At 34.2% G+C, this 19958-nt stretch overlaps 1 protein-coding gene across 5 annotated transcripts in view; it reads left to right on the top strand.

Annotated features, from left to right (window-relative positions):
• Positions 1-19958, top strand: part of Sb (serine proteinase stubble) — a 370416-nt gene that overhangs the window by 225402 nt on the left and 125056 nt on the right. For all 5 annotated transcript variants that reach the window (XM_081736096.1, XM_081736095.1, XM_081736098.1 and 2 more), the window contains one exon: positions 14651-14743. In XM_081736096.1, the coding sequence (XP_081592222.1) occupies positions 14659-14743 (85 nt within the window). In that variant the 5' untranslated portion in view covers positions 14651-14658. The remainder of the gene's footprint in view (positions 1-14650; positions 14744-19958) is intronic.

Raw genomic sequence — 19958 nt, 5'->3', positions numbered from 1 at the left:
CACAAAGCCTACTTGGCGTGAATTGGGATCGAATCAGGAACTCTAGTAGCAGAGATGAGCGCTTTTCCACCGAACGACCACATCCCAAGTCAAAGAGACGTCTCGTCTTGAAAAATGTATTTCTTTCTATTGGGAGATCCCTGTCTTGTCTCCAATTTCGTCTGAGATTTAAAAAAAAAAAAAAAACGCATTTAGTGTTATGCATGTAATTGTTTAAGGTCAAACCTCGTTTGATGCAGTTTTTACATAAGTACGGCTTGCAAAATAATAATAATAATAATAATAAAAGAATGTGAACCCTTAGATATCTTACAAATATAGTAACACGAAGAACGTGATTTGAGAAACGGAACTAGTGCTTGCATGCATAATCAACAAAATTTTCTGAACGGTATTCATGATTCTAAGAGAGAGAGCATAGAAACACACACACAAGAAAGAAAAAAAACTTCTAAGTATTAACCACAGCTCGAAACCACAAAATGTGGATTTCCACGAACTGGAAAAGTAGCCACGTAAAATAATAAAATTATCCAAAGGTGTCTGCCGTTGTTTGTGTGTGGAGAAAACATGGCTGCATCAATTTTCTGCCCCGAAGATTTGGCTCCGGAAATAATAACGAAAGCGCAACGAATGCTTAAAAATCAGTCTCGCCCTCACGATTTAGAGAAAGTACTCAGATTATTTTCTCTCTTTCTTTGCTATGCAACACTGAGTTGAAAATAACAACAGATACTATATATTCGTACAATGGTAGAAGTCAACTCTCTGCATTATCTTTTTGTAACTTCTGGGGAGGTGTGGTATGTCAATGGTAGAGCATTCGACTATGCTGCGTGAGATCCCTCGTTCGGTCTCCGCTCGCGCCAAGTTGGCCTTGTGGTAGACAAACATCGTGTGCGTGGGTTTTCTGGGAGTTCCTCCCACTTTCTTCATTCCATCATTTCATTCATTACTCATCATAATCGTCTCCATTAGCTTACATAATATAACCGTAAAGGTCGGAATAACAGTAATGAAATTAAATATTTCAGTTTCATGGTACGACGTGGGACGTAAAACTGAAATATTTACATTTCTTTGTAACTTACGTTCATTTCATCTTCCTTCTTATAGGAGCTTACATTTAGAGCAAGGAGGCACGGTCGCTCCGTGGTAGAGCGCTTACCTCTGTTGTGGGGGTCTCTAGTTCGATCTCCGGCTAAGTAAGTTTGTGGTGGACAACATCGTGTCCGTGGGTTTTCTCAGGGTACTCCCGTTTTCTCCCACTTTCTCATCCCACCAATTCTTCCATCATCATTCACTTGCTTTAATCATCTTCTCCCTTAGCCTAATAGGCAGAATCGTAGGACGTTAAACTGAAATATTCCATTCCATTCCATTTAGAGCAAGCTGTAGGAGGCGAAATAAATTATAGCTTCATTGTATAGCTTACAGGTTGTTAACGAGATGGTAAGGCGCGTATCTTTCACCTGAATGATCCAGGTTCGATCCGTGGTGGTGCTTAAAATTTTCCCATTTCAATGCAGCTCTGAGGTTCACGCTGCATCTTCGAAATGGGTGCTTGCGAAAGGTACTATCTCTTCATTTGAATAGTATTGTTAAGGAAGATATTAATGATGCCCTAATTAAAAGTTGCAACCTGTCAATTTAAAATGTATGTTTATTTCTTTTCTTCTTTTATAGGCAGTTATGATAATTCAAGTGAACAATTTCTTTTTAGTTGGAGCTGCTTTTTTTTAAGTTGAATCAAATTAACTGTTTTTCCTCCTCCTTTGAATCAAGCATAAAAACATCTAACTTACACATCATGGAGCATATCACACCAATGATCTAAATAAAGTAGAAGGGAAAAAACGAGCGCAAAAAAAGTGAACCATATTTCTGCAAATGCTCTGACCCGTTGCAACAGCACAACGGCTTAAAACTAAGACACATTTGAGTGTAATAACGGACAGTTCAGGTTTTGGTATTACAATTAACCACATGCCATAAGCAGCAGCCCTGCCCTCTCTGATTACAACACGGAACTTTGACATTGCCCAGCAGGAAGTCCCGCTAGCTTCACTAATTACGACCGACGGCACACAGACACCCCACAAAACCACATTTTCCTTCGACGCCAAACACAAATCTTGATCCCCATTACCTGCATGCAATCCTTGTGATGATAACTTTTACTCTATCTCATATTAAACTTCTTTTATTATTATTATTATTATTATTATTATTATTATTATTATTATTATTATTATTATTATTATTATTATTATTATTATTATTGCTTACTTTGTCTGTACTCTTCAACTTAGTTTCTTTCATTACGTCATTAAACAACGCATTTTCCTTCAAGCATTATTATTTCCTCTGAATATTCGCAAATTTTAACAGATCTTAACTATGCAGGATCTTGCGGTTGGAATTCAGAACATTGGTTATTGTTTGCAGTGTGACTGTAAAAACTATAAAATACATTCTGTGAAAAGTAAAAAAGATATCGTGTGTATTCCCGCACCCCCCCCCCCACTGAATTATACAGTGTGCCAATTGATGCAGCAGGGGCGGACTGGCAACCATAGGGCCCACGCTGCTAAACTGAAATGAGGGCCCACTGTACAAAAATGTAAAAAATGTACTTGGCATTCTTCATATGTATTACATATAAAAGTCCATCTTCGAACCCATAAATAGTATCCCATATATTCATACAAAAGCAAAACATTAATTACAAAAAATCTTAAGTAGGAACATTTTAATAGTAACTCATACAGTGTGTAATTGGCATTATCATTTTTATTGTAAACACACACAATACCGGAATTGGTGCTTTCACTTATTTATATAGTGCTATTGTTTTTATGTAATGAATTTAAACCATTTATTTAAACAAATGAGTGTCATTTTTTAGAAAACTCAAAATATATACATGTGCAATAAGTAAAAACTAATCTCAAGTCAACTTTGAAACACTAAATAATTAAAGCACTGACAGAAATAATGTAAGTTTATTTCCTCATAAATCAATTCTAATATCAAATCAGTTGAAAGTTTCTACTGAATTGCATACTGTAACCCAATATTATATAATATTAATATGAATGCCAGAAATGTATCCTAATATTAATATCTTCATTATGCCCCAGTTACACTCACAATTTCAAATATCTACCTAATTCTTTGGATCTAGATACAAGATCGTCAATCACTTTGTCGTAATCAAACGTATATGATCCTTCTATGTACAAAAGAATAAAGTCTTCCAACAAATCTTGTCCAAGCGATGAACTCAACCATTTTTGATCACTTTCATAATCGAGAAAATTCTTTCACATGATACTTGGGTACACGATAGAGTTCGAACATACTTATACGCTTTATACAACGATGGATAAAATGGACCATAAAGATTTAATTCGTGAAGCAGGTCCAGTGTACAAACTAGACACACTTTACACTGTCTTGCAGGTTTGCATTTCCATTCATCTTCCTCCTCACTCTCAGTTTCAGTATCTTCCTCTTCTTCACTACTATGAGCATGCTCATTTCTTAAAATATCCTGCTTTTTACATATTGGTGGATTATAGTCCCTATAATGACGAGCAAATTGGAGCAGTTCCTCTTTCCACTTTGCAATAATGTGGTAGAGTATTGAGAGCTGAATCAGGTAGTTCTTCTAAAGTACTTATCTCATGGAAACGGGTAGGATCCAGCCATGCAATGTCCTTCATGAGACTGTCATTGCAGATAAATCGAGAATGTAATTGCTCAATTGCAGTATCGAAAATAACATTGAAAACGTTTATCTGAAACACTTTTGATGGAGAATCTAAAATTCTTGCCTAACCATGGGAAAGCTCGTCTGCTTGAAGAGTTGCTACTGGTGTTCTCTTTGCAAGGAGAGAAGTTTCAACTGCAACATCGTATCCTGCATCCATCAATTGTCTTTTCAAGTCCTTTGCAAACTCCATAGCTTTAGTTTCAATAGAACAAAACACGTTCCGTTTTTGCTTTAAGTCTGATTGTAACGTACAAATCATTTTTGTAGCCGTTAGATAATCCAAACCAGATTTTTGCAAATACTGCGGATTTTTGCAGATAATTGTTTGAGGTTTGTGTAAAACAATCGCTGATAGTGGCGACTAATTTCTTTTCGCTTTACCGCACTGAAATAAAAAAACGAAGCCTGATCCGATTTCTTTCTTCGAAGTTTGGTCTGAGGACAATGCAGTTCAAAAGCGTTCCGGTTCCACCTCCACTTTCCGCAATAACAATATCTGCGAAACTATTGTTTCTTTAAAACATCGCCACTCGCAGGCTTGTAAAAGGACCGGAGTAGGCAATGGTATCCAAATCTAATAACAGCCTGAAATCTGCTGTGTTTCTTATATTAAAAAAATGTAGTAGTTAACGTGCTCGTTTTTAACAGCTGCTGTATCACAAACCCCGCAATGTTTTAGGGCCTGATTGTCCCATAGACGGAATCTTTTCAAGTCAATAAACGTGAAGAAGAATAAGGTCTATTCATGAAAGTTTAACTTTACGTCTTTTTTATGCAAAACACAAGTTTGCGGGAGTTACCCTGCCATATTTTTGATGCTGGTAGATTTAATTGAGCACATCTTTTTAAAATTGGTGGAGGGGGCCCACCTGTTTGGGGGGCCCACCCTGCATTTGCAGGGTAGCAGGGTGGGCCAGTCCGCCCCTGTGATGCAGGGATGCCAAGGATTTCCTCCACTGATAGAAGTTTATCTCTCCCCTGGAGAAGAAATTTTTCATCCATTCCAGATACCTTTTTCTCCCTCTAGATTTCTTTCATTGGTCATGAAGACAGAAACAGGGAACAACTTTTATCTTCTGTAGTCAAAATAAAAGAAAAACACACGCTTTTATTTGAGTTTAAACAGTTTATGAAACATCTTGCTTCTCAAGCTTTTTGTACCAGTCAGAATCACACACTTTTCCACCTTAAGATCTTTACCTATGGATGTGTAAAAGACATTCTAACCAGGAGCAAGCTAAAAAGATTCGAAGAGTCAAAACGGAAACTTTTTTTTAGAAACCGAATTTCATTAAAATTCTTAGAACCTCTTCTAAGATATAATTGATGTCACCCCGCAATTTTTCTAGACACGCTGCTGAGTGAATTTTCAGAAAGTTAAAATCCACCTAAATTGCTTACTGGTACGAGAAAAAGTGTTCTCTGGATTTCATTTAAATTCTTTGAATCGCGCTTCTTAAATGATACTCTTCCAATTTGTTTCTTAATACGTCACTAAATGAACTTTCGTTAAAAAAAATCCCTTTTTCGTTTCCGGAGATGGGTTTTAGAAAAGTTTCATAAAATGTTTAGACCTTTTTCTTTTTTTTAAAAAAAAAAATACAGTTTACAAGCAAGCATATAATATATCTATGTAAATAAAAATGAAAGTGACTGTGTTTGTGACATAATAACTCTTAAACCACTCCACCTATCTCGATCAAATTTTCAACATAGATGGGGTTCGAGTCTAGGATGGTTTTTATCATTGCACTTTGACGGTACAACTTGGGGGAGGGGGAGTGCGATATATGAATGATCGAAAATGACTGATATTCGTGTCGAATCCATAGTTTTCGGGGTCGCTGTGATGAACAGTGACACATTCGATGCCGTTAGATCCAAATTCAGCTCCTCAACTTCTCAACTTGAGGGAGGAGGAAGGGCAAGGGCGTATATACCTTCCGTAGTATAGCGGTAATTACCCACTTCGCTGGGTTAAAATAAGAAAAATTTGTATTATGTTCCGTTGGTCAGTCACTTTTTACTATTACCAATATCAGAGGGCGCTTTAGTAATAGTAAAAAGTGACTGACTAACTGAACATATTACTAATTTTTCTTATTTTAACCCAGCGAAGTGGGTAATTACCGCCATACTACGGAAGGTATAACGTCGTTGGCTTCCCGCGAAAAGTTGTAGTGACGTTTATGGGGAGTGACAGTTTGGTTACTCGTGGCTCGCTGAGCGCAGTAAACGGTTGGTGGTGATTGGCTACTCTCTTACCACACCTCCAGTGACGAGCAGGTCCGAGCGCGGGAGGCCAACGACGTTATACCTTCTGAACTATAGTATGTGAAAAACGTGAAAATCTTATATCAGTTAGAATCTACCTTCCCCCAAGCTTGTTTCTGGTTCTTGAAATTAAATCAAATTTTAAACATTATTTGTTTAAATTTAGCTCCTCGTTTTATCTCTAAATTCCACTTACATTCGGGTTGTTGATTGATTTGCATTTAGAGTTCCATTTGGGAACTTGCAGCGAAAGATTCATCTTGAATTCAATTTTTCGAACACATGAAATTTGTACCACCACCACCACCATTATTTCAAATTCTTCATATATATGACATAAAAGCAAAGAACTTACTATTTAGGTACTATTATACAGGATGTCTCAAAAGTCCCCTGACATAGGGTAACTGTTATTATCAGAGTTACAACAAACTGTAAGAGGAAAAATCGTCTCCAAATATGATGGTTTCAATCTGTAAAGGATTTTTAAAATTGAACGAGCCATTTAGGCTGTACCCTCTTTATGGGCAATGTTAAATGAAAATGCAATGTTGCCATTTACCTGCTCTCACAACATGAGTCAATGAAGTTACCGGTACTGTTTGAAATGGGGGTTGGTCATCGACATGTTAGCGTAAAAGACAGCAAATTGATTCACTTATGTTGTGGGCCCAGGTAAATAACAAAGTTGCATTTTCATTTAACATTGGGCATAGTGTACAGTCCAAACGGCTCGTCCAATTTTAAAAAAAATCCTTCACTTTAGATTGAAAACATCATATTTGGATACGATTTTTCCTCTTACAATTTGTTGTAACTCTGATAATAACAGAGTTACCTAGTCAGGGGAATTTTGGGACACCCTGTATATTTTTGGGGAGGAAGAAGAATTTAAATATAGAGTACATCATTCTGTAAACCATGTAGGATTTACAGATCCAAATAACAATCGTATAGTATTAGCTTTGAAAACACTGTAGTGTTACGTGTACTGTATATGTTCAATGGATATCAAAATTAAATTTATTTGAAAATTATATTTAAAGTTTATTGGAAAATTATATTTACAAAGAAGTATCCAACAAAATAAATATTTCGTACTAAAAGTGTCAAAAATAAAGCAATTTGAACTAAAAAGTAAATAATAATTCTATTTTCAAAAAAAAAAATCATCTTTAAAAAGATGTATTTAGAAAAATATGGATGACTAGAAAGAAAAGCATGTGGAAGCACTCTTATATACAACCAATTCAAACATGAATATACGTTACTTGAAATTACACAAAAGAAATATTTTTTTTTTCTGCACAAACTGAAGAGAAATGAGACTAAGATTAGAAAGCCATTAGGCACTGTAAGTGATTCGCTGTAATCCATTGTAATCAATAGCACCTAACGCCCATTCCTTCAGTTTATTCACACACCAAAGAATATCTCTATTTGTCCATTTTATGAAAGCATTAATTATATTATTTTTTGACCCTTATTAATTTTCACTTTTGTTATAAGATGTTTCAAACTCAACCAATTCTTAAAGGTTGAGAATATTCCACAGTCTGAAACGTTATTTATGAAGATCACCTGGATGTTATAATGTCTGTCAACGTCATAGCATTTTTAGTTGTATAACTAAACAAGATATATGCAGTTGGTAAAGAGTAATACCAATAATTGAATTAAGTAATTACGAGTACGTGGGAAGATACAATAGGAACAATAGAATACTGTCTGTGACCGGATTTACATCATTATGCAAAATTTTTATCATTATATGGCATCGGGAAATGAGTTAAATTAAGGTTGAAGGCTTTGAGGATACAATTGAGTCATTATGAATTAAAGAAAAAAACGTAATATAAAAGTTTTGGAAATGTTTGTGTTCATTTATTGAATTTCTAACGTTACTATTAATAAGGGTGAAAACTTTTTTTATATAAAATGTTAATAACAATTTTACAAAATTGAGATTTTATTTCGCATTGTTTTTTCCCCTAATGTAAGTTTTATTTGAAATTGTAAAATTGTGATTGACTTCCGACCTGCTATATATCCAGTATTGGAATCGCAAATAGTAGACTTTTAAGGACACAGATGCTACCTAGTTTATTGGATCGTTGAAACTATATGCCAACACCATTTCCCACTATATCTGATACTTACTACTTTTGTTCTTAGATCTATCGATAGACAGATAAACGGACGGACTGCTAGGATATATTTCTTATATTTATGCATAACACTGTTCGGAAGTCGAAGGAGCGAAGTTTCGTGTGACAATGTGAAACTACAGTTGATTTCCAAGCATTGCTAATTCAATGCTGAAACAAGAAGTAGAAACACATGTATATCTACTGGTTACAATAGAGGAATAACATCAATGATAAAATCTCTTCCTCATATGGTGAATGCATATCAAAAAACTATTATTCGCTATGTCTTACTGTTTTACTTATATGGCATGTTCTATCAACATTCTATCACGACTGCCATTTATGAAATTCTTTTACCAGAAACCTCCATAAGTAATTTTCGATTTGTATTAAGTTTTTATTATTATTATTATTATTATTATTATTATTATTATTATTATTATTATTATTATTATTATTATTATTATTATTATTATTATTATTATTATTATTATTATTATTTTTTTTTATTATTATTATTATTATTATTATTATTATTATTATTATTATTATTATTATTATTATTATTATTATTATTATTATTATTATTATTATTATTATTAATGTTGCCGATGTTCTACAATGTATTTGTATTTTTCCTTTATTTTAACATGCAGTTTTTCATCAGTTTCACTCCTTCTTTGTTCATATTGATTTTCTAAACAATGAAATATTTGTTCGAAATTTTATTTAATACTACCTGAACCTCGCTCTGTACACAGCGCATCATTCACATATGAGCATGAATCTCCTTGTCATTTCTCACAACATGTACATGTCCCTTTACAGACACAAGTGAAAGACGCCGTGATAAAAATCGGCAAGAAACACCATAAAGGGGAGGTTTTTTCGATTACTTTTTCAATATCTCGCACCGTTTGCAAGATTTGAGCCTACTTCCGGTTAGGTTTTTAATTCATGTATGATGAGTTTTTCTTTGTTCTTGCATGCAGTATGTAATAAGCAAATACATTACACACACAATTAATTATAATGTCAGTGATATATGGTGTTCATTGTGCAAAACACTCTAAACAATAAAGATTCAACGTAGACTGGAGAAATTGTTATCCTTCCTTTTTTCATTATTTGGCTATAAAACAAACGCCTGAGAGATTTGCAACCCTTATATACAATTATGTTGTGTTGGAATGTATAATGCGTAGGATATGATGCTTTAGTTTTCTTTTTTAATTTCAACACTTCCAGTGTATCCATAAAAATGTAATAAAGAAATAATGGCCATGTTTTTTTAAATATTCAATTAGAACTGGACAATCTACGCAAAATTTGCAATCGATCACAGAAAACGTCACCTTTCAAGAGCCTGTAGTTTCCGAGATATCATTGTCGAAAGGATTGGCCACAAATATATAAACGTCCACAAACGTATAGTTTTAAAAACTCCAAAGATAGCAGCACAATTCATTTGCATTGAGTTTGGAGAATTAAAATTCAAAGACTTTGAAAAATATTTTTTTAAAGTAAACTTTATGAAAATAATCTATTTAAATAATTTATTTAAAGTACACATACTTTAAAATATTTGTCTTTGTTACACGTGAAATCACAAATAACCGTAAATTTAAGGCTGAATTCAAAAGTTAGAGGTTGGAGTTCATGCAGTTTTTTTATTTTTTAAATGAGTAAACCCGCTTGTTACTAACAGGACCTCCTCATGTATAACAACAACAACAACAACAACAAAAAGCTTATGGGTGTTTAATAAAGTTAATAAATGTCTCTTTGCCCAACAGAAATTCCTTATTTCGCCATAATAATGTTAAATCTCTTTTCCAAATAGAGGGTGTAACCCTCGCAATGGGTGCTAGCTAACTTTAAAAAAACGCTTTTATTGCTATTGTAGCATTTTAATAGATTCTTTGCTGTATTTGATATGAAGAATGAGTGGCAGAGCTGGTGCTTGGGGTTCCGGGCTCGATTCCAGTCCCGCCAAGTGAACCTTGTGGTAGACAAACACTATTTGCGTTTGTTTCCTCAGGGTTCTCCCGTTTCATCCCACTTTCTTCATTTCACCATTTCATTCATTTCTCATCATCACCGTCTCCTTTAGCCTAGCCGGCATAACCGTTGGACGTAAAACTTAAAGATTTCATTTCATTTTCATTTTTGACATAAAGAATGGAAATTAAAATATGTCTATCAAAATAAGACATTCAAATTAATCTTTAAAAATATATTTCTCTGCTACTATAGTGACCACGACGTCTCGTGAAACCTGGGCTTTACACAAATCATAGAACTACTTTTACTCACGTGTGTTGCATTCGATTCGTGGTGCTGCCTTCCGAATGCATGTTTGAGAAAAAAGTGAAACGGCGAAAATGCATCGACAATGTTGTCAAACTTTGCAGACGGCAAACGTGCGAAAAAAAAAACAGCACTTAAAGAACTATACGAAACTAACAATTATTCGAATTCAATGGTAACAATAATACCAAAATGTAAAATAAGGACCACAACAATAACAACAAAACTAAACTTAGCGACAATCCGATAACCCTGTACTCTCGGGATATAATCTTCGTATAGCGCGAGAAACGACACTGGCAAAAATTTCGTGGATGAGGGTTGACGATTGGGACACACCCTCGCGTTCTATTGGGTACTGAAGTTGCTAAATCTAGATCAAGCTTCACGAGTCCTTGCGATCAGTATAAGTTCTAAGTACATTTATCATTTTTATCTACCTTTCCGAGAACCCTACCTACATGTATAGTGTATATATTTACCTTAGATTTGATTAAAACAAACTTAACCTAGTGATATCATACTCAAATTTATAGCACTCAGATCATATGACCGTGGTGCCCTTTTTTAGAGACTTCCATTTTTCAATCAATCTCTGTCCTTAATGCAACAACATATCTGTAATCATAAAACAGCATTGCTGTTGATATCATACTTGGTTACCACGGTTCCCAAACTGTATACCAAAAGCCAACTTTAAATTCTGAGCGAAGAGAAAACTATAAAGAACACCGTTAATATCACAATATCACGTTTAGTTGTCGGTTAACGAATTCCTATCCTTCAGTATCCTATCTCGCAACTCATATAAAGTTTAGGAATCGTTGACGTAGAGTGTACAGTACTTCAAGGAAGCATTGATGTTACTCTTGCAGTCTTGTTTCTTCAATAACTGCCGTAGTTGAGAAGAAAGTATATGCATAAATGAAACAAAAATAATAAGAGAAGAAGCAACCAAGTAGTAGCTGCAGCACCAAACTATGCAAAGAAGGAAAAGAAAAAGGAAAGCTGTGCCATAAGAACAGTAATTATAATAATAATAAATATTTACGACTTCATAATAATAACTAGTGGCAAGTCTGAAAGAGAAGTATAATCTGCGAATATAGCTGAAATGAAGTGAGGCAGTCTCCTGGTAATTTCTATTTCTTTTTCCATTCTGCAAAGAAGAGGGAGAAGAAGAAGAAGAATCACGCACGCGTAAATTGCTACTTGTAAAGCTCACCAACCGAATCTTTCTCTTCTGCTCCTGACATGCAAAACTCCTTCTGCCTTTTTTTTTCTAATTCTCTTCAGTTACGTCATTTCCACGCTGCGGGTGATGAATGGTCAACTAAGAAGAGGCTCGCTATTCAGTTTATGATCCATTTCACTCCAGACAATTTCCTGCTGCGATCCGCCCAGCACGTGGCCATAAACAGCAATTAATTCTTTAATTCAATCATATAGGAACACGACGGACGCTCTGTGCTTTGAGGGCCTTCCTGCATATCTATACAACATTGTCTTAAGAGACGCGGAAGGAAGGCCCGAATATACGCTATTAATGGATGGCTAATAGCCTTGTCGCATATAAATAATAATAACTTGAGCAAGATGTTAACCACACCACGCCAAAATTCCAACTTACCAGGAGGTAATTTTGCTCATTCACGACAACCGTACCAAAGCTCTCTGCTGGTTTCTATGACCGTGTGTGTAAACTGAACAATTGTATCTTGCTTTTACCTGTGAAGATTAAAATACAAAAAATAAAATATTGGTTTTCTAAGACAGAGGTATCATTCGGGAGAGATCAGGAGGGTCATATCGCCTGAGATTAATATATAGTATATAGCTTGGAGAAACTTCCCTTCCCCAACCAAAATCTGAAATGATGCTAAGAGCCAGAGCAATGGTCTAGAAAAGGGTATGGAAGATTGCGGATTCAGAATTCGACGAGTTGCCATGAGACTTCTGTATCACTAGCTAACACACCTAGTCGATGTTAAGATGAACGACTTTAGTCGATCTATTATTTGCATCGTACGCATTTCTTTCTTACACCTTCAACCAGCTAAGTTTTTAGCGCAATCATGGAAGAAGAGGTTTGTACACTTTCAATGGGAAGTACTGAATATGTTAGCAAGTTCAGCTATCCTGTACCAGCTTAAAACGAGAAAAAAAGATGTTTAAGCCCTCCTTCTTAAAATATAAATCCTGGTCATGCTTCTGGGTCAACGTAAAATACTAAGGTTTGCAGATTTTTTTTAAACGTAAGAATTACATCATGTATACTTTGCAAGTAAGTACAACTTGTAATTAACTTTGTAGTGTAGAGATCTCCAAGTTAGAAAAAAAAAAAAGTAGTGCGGATAATCTTTTTTACAAATTGTAGCTACATTTCAATTTTGTTCCACTAACCGTGAAAATCTGGTGTGAAATCCTTATCACAAAGTAAAAGCTGAATCTGTAAATAAAGCTAATATGTAAACTTCAAAACATTGAAGAGTTACAGGTTGTATAAATATTTAGGCGAATTTCCAATAGTAGTCAAGCTAACAGTTGCCTCTAGCTGCACTGCCTCCTACCTCATGCCAAGATATGTCGCAAGTATGCAGGGAATTTGCAGACGATCCGAAGGCTTGAAGTGAACAACATGGTATATTGTTTTCCGTAGACCCACAAGAAATGACAGTTTCGTTACAGTTAATAGCCTTACACGTTTTTATAAAACGTAAATAAACACGCATGCAACATCAAAAATCGCTGTTGCAATGTTAAGTCTATGGCTAAGTTTTTCGTTTCTTCTCAGAGACATTGCCAATCACCGATTTCTTCAACTTAAAGTCTAGTCGTGAAAATTTTTTAAGACTATACTACAGCAGGATTGTTAGTTATCAACAGAAAATGATACCCAAATTGAACCTATAGGATAATCCCGCTTTACCGCAAAAGTAGTACCGATATCAACACAAGGATCTTACAACAAACTTTAAAATCAAATAACAGCCTTAAGCAACTAGTGCGATGTAGAGTGACATTATAACTACATTTCCTAATACGTGTACATCTATTGGTATTCGATCTTACGTGTTAGATATTCCTTACCAAAAGCGCATACTTGTCTCCTAATCTATTCAAAAATATGTACGGAAGAAATAAGCACAGAATATTTTCGAGCATCAATAAATATCCTGCTTTATATTATAGTCTTGTTTTAAAAAATAATCTGGATACCCACCTCTCTTTGCACAACCCTGCACTTTATATAGTTACAATTAAATTAAATAAATCTGGATTTTCATTAGTCAACTGAGGTCTTCTTTTGGAACCCGAATATATTAGAATTTTCTATGTACGGTTGCTAGAATATGGCCCTCTAGAGCTGGATAAGTGGTCAAGCTTTTTTTTTTCTTTCTTTTTGTACAAGACTGTATATAATGATGTCTATTTTAGTCATTTATATTTTAAATAAGTATTATATACTTTTAAGTATTGCTTTACGAACAATCACCGTCGTACATTTAGATTATAGCTTTGCAGATCTTCTCAAAAGTATTCATACATAGAAACCATCTGTTCAAAATAGAAAAGTTACACAAAATGAGACCCCGAGAGTCAGCCACAGATGAATACAATTTCCCAAGTCTCGATACCCATGTACTCAATACAAGTAAAATTTCGTATTGGAATCCTTAACTTTTTAAAGAAAAAAGTGCTTCTTCTTCTTCTTCTTCTTCTTCTTCTTATGCAATGGTATTTTGGTACACACTATCGTACCTTAGAATATTTAACTGTGATGTTTTTGGACTAAAATGTTCTTAATCTTCCGATGGAATTGTGCATACTGATGTCAATGCGCAATAGTTATAGTGGCGGCTCGTGAGTGAGGTATTGTAATTGTTTTCGCGACAAACTAAGGGAAGATAATACCTAAGTCTTAATTCTTGTGTACACAAGAATATCATATTAGATAAGTTTTCTTCCCTTAACTTATAGAGATAAAATTGTGATTTTTTTTACCGATGTGACTTCCCTCACGAGGCGCCGCTGAATAACTATAAAATTGCTTTGTCGTTTGTTATAATAGATAATAGTTTTGCAGGAGTCAACGTTGAGGAAATTAACAAAAGATCTTTCATATTTTTCTTTACAGGAAGCAGAATGCGGTGTGTGTTGGTGCTGGGCGCCATGTTACTGGTGTGTATGGCGCCACTGTGCAGAACAGCTAGTTGGAAACGAGGAAACAGTAAGTGATATTCTTTTCCCATAGTACATTCGGGAAATGAAGTATTGATCATTTGGTCATTTAACAGTACAGTGCAAACAATGATTATGATGATTGATCATTATAGGAATATATATATATATATATATATATATATATATATATATATATATATATATATATATTACTCTCACTTTATAAATAATCTATCTTGAAATAAAATTTTAGTCTTGTCATTCTAGAGTTTCTTTCTTTCTTTTCTCATTCTCCAGGAATTGAATAAATGAACTTTCAGAGATTTTCTATCAATCCATGCCATGGAGAGAGCTAATGTCCATGGCTGTCAATACTATTTCAGTGAAAAAAAAAAAAATAGCTATGTTGTGCATATACATTTCTTGGTTGAATTGAAGCTTAGCGTCCCGTTTATCATCGAAGCTATGTGATATGTAAACCAATTGCTTAACATGGAATTAGAACCACACGAGCTCTCTCCGGAAATGAAACCCTGGTCTTCCGCACTGAAGACGAGTGCACTCTCAATGTATCCAGAGAAAGCTAGTGTATATAGAGTTGTATCTCCTATAAACATTCGACAGAAAATACGAAATAAATTAAGTTCTTATGTCTAAAGAGTAGAAAAGTATTACTGAAACAATATTTCTAGTTTGACGTCTCACGATTATGTACCGAGGCTAAGGGGGGCGTTGATAATGATAATGAATGAAATGATGAAGACAAGAGAACTTGTAGAAAACCCAAGCACACGGTGTTTGTCCACCACAAAGCCAATTTGGTGTGAGCTGGCATCGAATCAGGGACCCCATACACCAGAGGTGTGCACCTGACACCGAGCCACCGCGGCCCCCGTAAAGCAGCAGTGTTATTCCCGAAACCAAAATGGCTACTTCAAACTTTGGTCGTGTTGTGTGGATATAGCTAAACACCCTCCCTGCTGTTTCATTATATGCTATTGTTCCACCAACTACGTAAATCAAATATTTATGTTTCTTCAGCTGTGTTTAGCTAGACGGCGTACCTGCGAGACTTCCAGTACTCATCAGGTTCTTGTGACAAGAACCTTATAACATATGAATTAATAGAACATTTGAATTAATCGAATATTATTACGTGCTTTCATTTTCATAATTTTTGAAATATAGCGAAAAATATAAAATATAAAACTCTTGATTAATAATTTGCAATTTATTAAAAACATCTGTTTACATTCATGTAAATAAGTTAATCCAATAATCGAGATTTGAAAGCAATTAGATACAACCATAAGTAATTACATAAGAATTGTAAAATAACAATGATTATTTAAAAAAAACTGTTATAATGAAAATTTCAAATGAAACAGTAAATATCTATTCTTCGGTACTTTGTTCCCATGATGTTCGGCAGGTACTACTAAATCTTCTGCTTTCAAAGGCTCCAACCTGTCATGTTATGTCACTGTCTTGACGTACAGTACAGCATTCATGCTGTTTTTTTTTTTTTTTTAACTTATCAAAATATATCAATTTATTAAATTTATATTTTTTTCTTTTCGTTTATGAAATAGAAACAGAAAAATATAGCAAAGTTTCAATTAAAGAACTGAATAGCTTCAATATCCATCATCATTAAATGTACTGGTATCAGTAGTGGGTCATTTCCTCTAATTTCAGTATAAAACACAGTAGTCCGGTTACATATTCATTTTCACGTTAGAATTGCTCTCTGTAATATCATTCATAAAATTCTGTCTACTTTCCCTATTAATTCTATCTTCTATCATGCTTTCAAGCGTATCTGTAATAAGACAATTTCTTCTTAAATAATGTCTTTCCATTTTCCTTTCCTCTTCCTCTTCTTCTTCTTTTTTTGTACTATTTCAGTATATTTCTTCTTTTCCTTACATTTAGTTAACTTGCCACGTTTTCTTCTCCAACTGGTTTACTTTCTCCATTTTTCTCCATACACACAGCTAAGGTTGGTTGACTGCGACACAAGAGTTGAGGCTGTTTTGCCTCGAAGAGGGTCGTGAAAGTGATGTCTCGTCTCGGAAAGTCTCTATCTCGTCTTGACAATTCTCCCTCGTCTCGTCTCCCGTGGGAAACATCGAACGTCATTCTTCATCAATATTTCCTTGTACCTACGCTCCTGTCCTTCACAAAATAATGCTTCTTAACTACGTATGAAACAATATATAAAATCCAAATAATAAAAACGGTTTTCTTCTTTATCCAGAGCGGTTAGTGTTGCCATACACAAAATGGCATGCATGCACTTATCACTTTAATCGCCAAGCTCCAAAATCAGATATTTTACTTCGGGGCAGCAGCGTTTACTGGCCTATTGAATATTACGTGAAATGTGCATAACAAATATGCGCATGATCCTTAGTAATAAGTCAAGTGTGCATAAAATATATATGCACATGGCGCTTAAAGTCTTAAGGTCCTGTAGTACCGACTTTTAATCGTTCTAATAACTGGGAAATAGTGAGCGCACTAACTGCGGGAAGAAGAAAAATCCAGCGAGGTGGTACACATCTGTATGGGTCATTCTTTACTTTATAACAGTCACTTACGAATAAATCTTTCTGTCCTTTGTTTCTTAATTTCGTCCGGAGTTCCTCGAAATAAGTTATTCTTATTTCGGAAGATTTTTTTTAAAAAAATTCCAGTCCTTGTTAATTCATATAGTCAGTAATTACTCGAAGAGATAGCCCAGGCGAAAAATCTCCTAAAAATCCAACCTCCTTCCGATGATTGTGTTACGTTTCCTTTTTGTATTATATGAGTTCAATTTTTATGTACAGTCTTGTTATAAACACAGTCCATTCTCGCTTTAAAAGCCTGTATTCTCACAACCATATATAGGATAATTTAGTGTTTTAACTTGAAATAAAAATCTTAAACTGATCAAAATGTTACATTTAATTTATTCATGTCACTGGTATCTGGATAGTATTATTCATGAGGATATGAATTGTGAACGTGAAATAAAACCAAGCATAGGCCTAGCAATGGCGAAAGGAACACTTAGGAAGAAGAAAAGTCTATTTTGTGAGTCATTGAATAAAGAATGAAGAAAATGACTCATAAAATGTTTCATATGAAGTACTGTATTATGTGGGGCGATGAGAAAAAGAAAACGTAAGAGGCTTTTGAAATGGGCGTGGAGAAGAATTGAGAGAATCTTCTGGCTCAAAGGGAAAATGAATGAGGAGTTGTTGGGAATAGTGCGCAAGAAAAAAAAAAATCAGATGTGAGAGACGTAAGTAAAAAGAGAATGGGAATCTGATTGGAACATTGGCTGAGCAGGAACTGAATCATGAGGAATGTAACAGAAAGTGCATTGTCAGATAAAACGGAGGAGCGAGCGAAAGAGGTTACAGTTTATGGATTATTACAAGAGAAAAATCGTACTTGGGGACGACGAGGTGAACTGAAGACCGTGGTCCATGGAAACTTCTCAGTTTGCAAGTTGCCTTCCAATAGTGACAAGACACCTATGATGATGATATGGATAAAAGTATAGGGTTCTTGAAGAGATATCGGTGACCAGGACTTTTAAGAAACATTGGAAGCCAACTTTTTCAAATGGAACTGTGCATTACATAAAAATTTCCCCATATTTACAAACTAGCACATTAAAATATCATTATAACGAAATTTTGGGACCTCCGAAATTCACTATAACATTTGTTATAGTGAAATGTTGTTATACTGAAATAAGTCAATTTTGTTATATTCACTGTTACTTCAACATGAATTTACAAGGGGAAAATATGAAATACATAATTAAACAATGTAAGCGTGTACATACGTAAGTGTAGCGACATGAGGTGTTATCACTTAGTATTTAATCATTGTGCAGCTGTTTGTTTTAGGTTTAGACACATGTTAAACAAGTTTCAAAGGGGTGTGTTACGGTAACACGAGTATATATGCAATTAAAACAAATCATTAATAATTGCAGTTCATTTTTAAAACTTTATAACAGCGTTTCCCAAACTTTTTCAACTTGCGGCACACTACGGGTCTAACTTGAATTCTCGCGGCACACTCATAGATATTATTATTATTATTATTATTATTATTATTATTATTATTATTATTATTATTATTATTATTATTATTATTATTATTATTATTATTATTTGTAAATAGAAAATACCGTCGTATTTTTTTTCTGTGGTTACTGACCACCTTCTCACAGAGAATAAAGCTCGATCACTGGTTTTCCTCCATCGTAAATCATTATGCATATTTTTCATTCAAATTCAAAAATAGAATACACTTTCTTTTTCGAAGAATATATCCAACCTTTCACTAAGGAAGATCACTAAATAACGAGCGAACAAACAAATCTCTCGTACTTTTAAAACAGAATGGCGGTAATTTGTATGAGTGTTTGCTTTCTCGAAAGGATAGAATGAGATTTTAAAATTTGAAGTTACGAAATAACCTGTAACAATAAAGAAGCAATAATGGTCATAACAATGATAATAAATACTTTTACAACATTAAAAATGTACAGATAAGTAATACAGTGTGAAACTTATAATTTATTAACATGGTTAATATACGTCACAATTTTTAAACATTAATAAAATTCTGTTTTGAAATACAATCTATGTAGTAGTAATGTATGTACAATAATATATTATAATTACAGTATTTTTTCCATTGTAGAGGTTCATAGTAATGTGAAATTCAAATACACATATTTCCTGTCTTGCAATTTGGTTCCTATATAATTAATAAGTTTGTTTTCATTTCCTCGCGGCACACCGGTTGGGAAACGCTGCTTTATAATAAGAGAAGTCTATTTTGGCTACGACTTGGTTTCTTATTTCTTGCATTGGAAGTCATACTAAGCTTGTTTAATGGTTACGCTATTGGTTACTTTCAATTCGCTATCCTGCTCGACTCGATTTTGTGTACCTATGTGAAAAATGACTACCACATTATCTGAATAATAACATAATGTTAGAAGGAAAAATATTTATATATACGTCATACTAACTAGTATGAATGTATTGACTTTCAATTACATTTTGGAAAAAGTAAAGTTAAATGTAGGCAAAATCATAAAATTTTAATCTGTTATACTGAAAGTTCAAAACTCATGAAAATGAAATATTTTATCACTCATTAAATATGGAATAGGGAAGGGACTTAAAAAATAATTTTATTCTGAACATTTCGTTATACAGGCGTTCGTTTCAGCTACATTTTAC

The sequence above is a fragment of the Thermobia domestica genome, chromosome 13 (assembly GCF_964235325.1).
Source record: "Thermobia domestica chromosome 13, izTheDome1.hap1.1, whole genome shotgun sequence".
In the NCBI taxonomy this organism is placed as follows: domain Eukaryota; kingdom Metazoa; phylum Arthropoda; class Insecta; order Zygentoma; family Lepismatidae; genus Thermobia; species Thermobia domestica.
The sequence above is the reverse complement of the archived record's forward strand: the minus strand, read 5'-3'. Positions and strand labels throughout refer to the sequence as shown.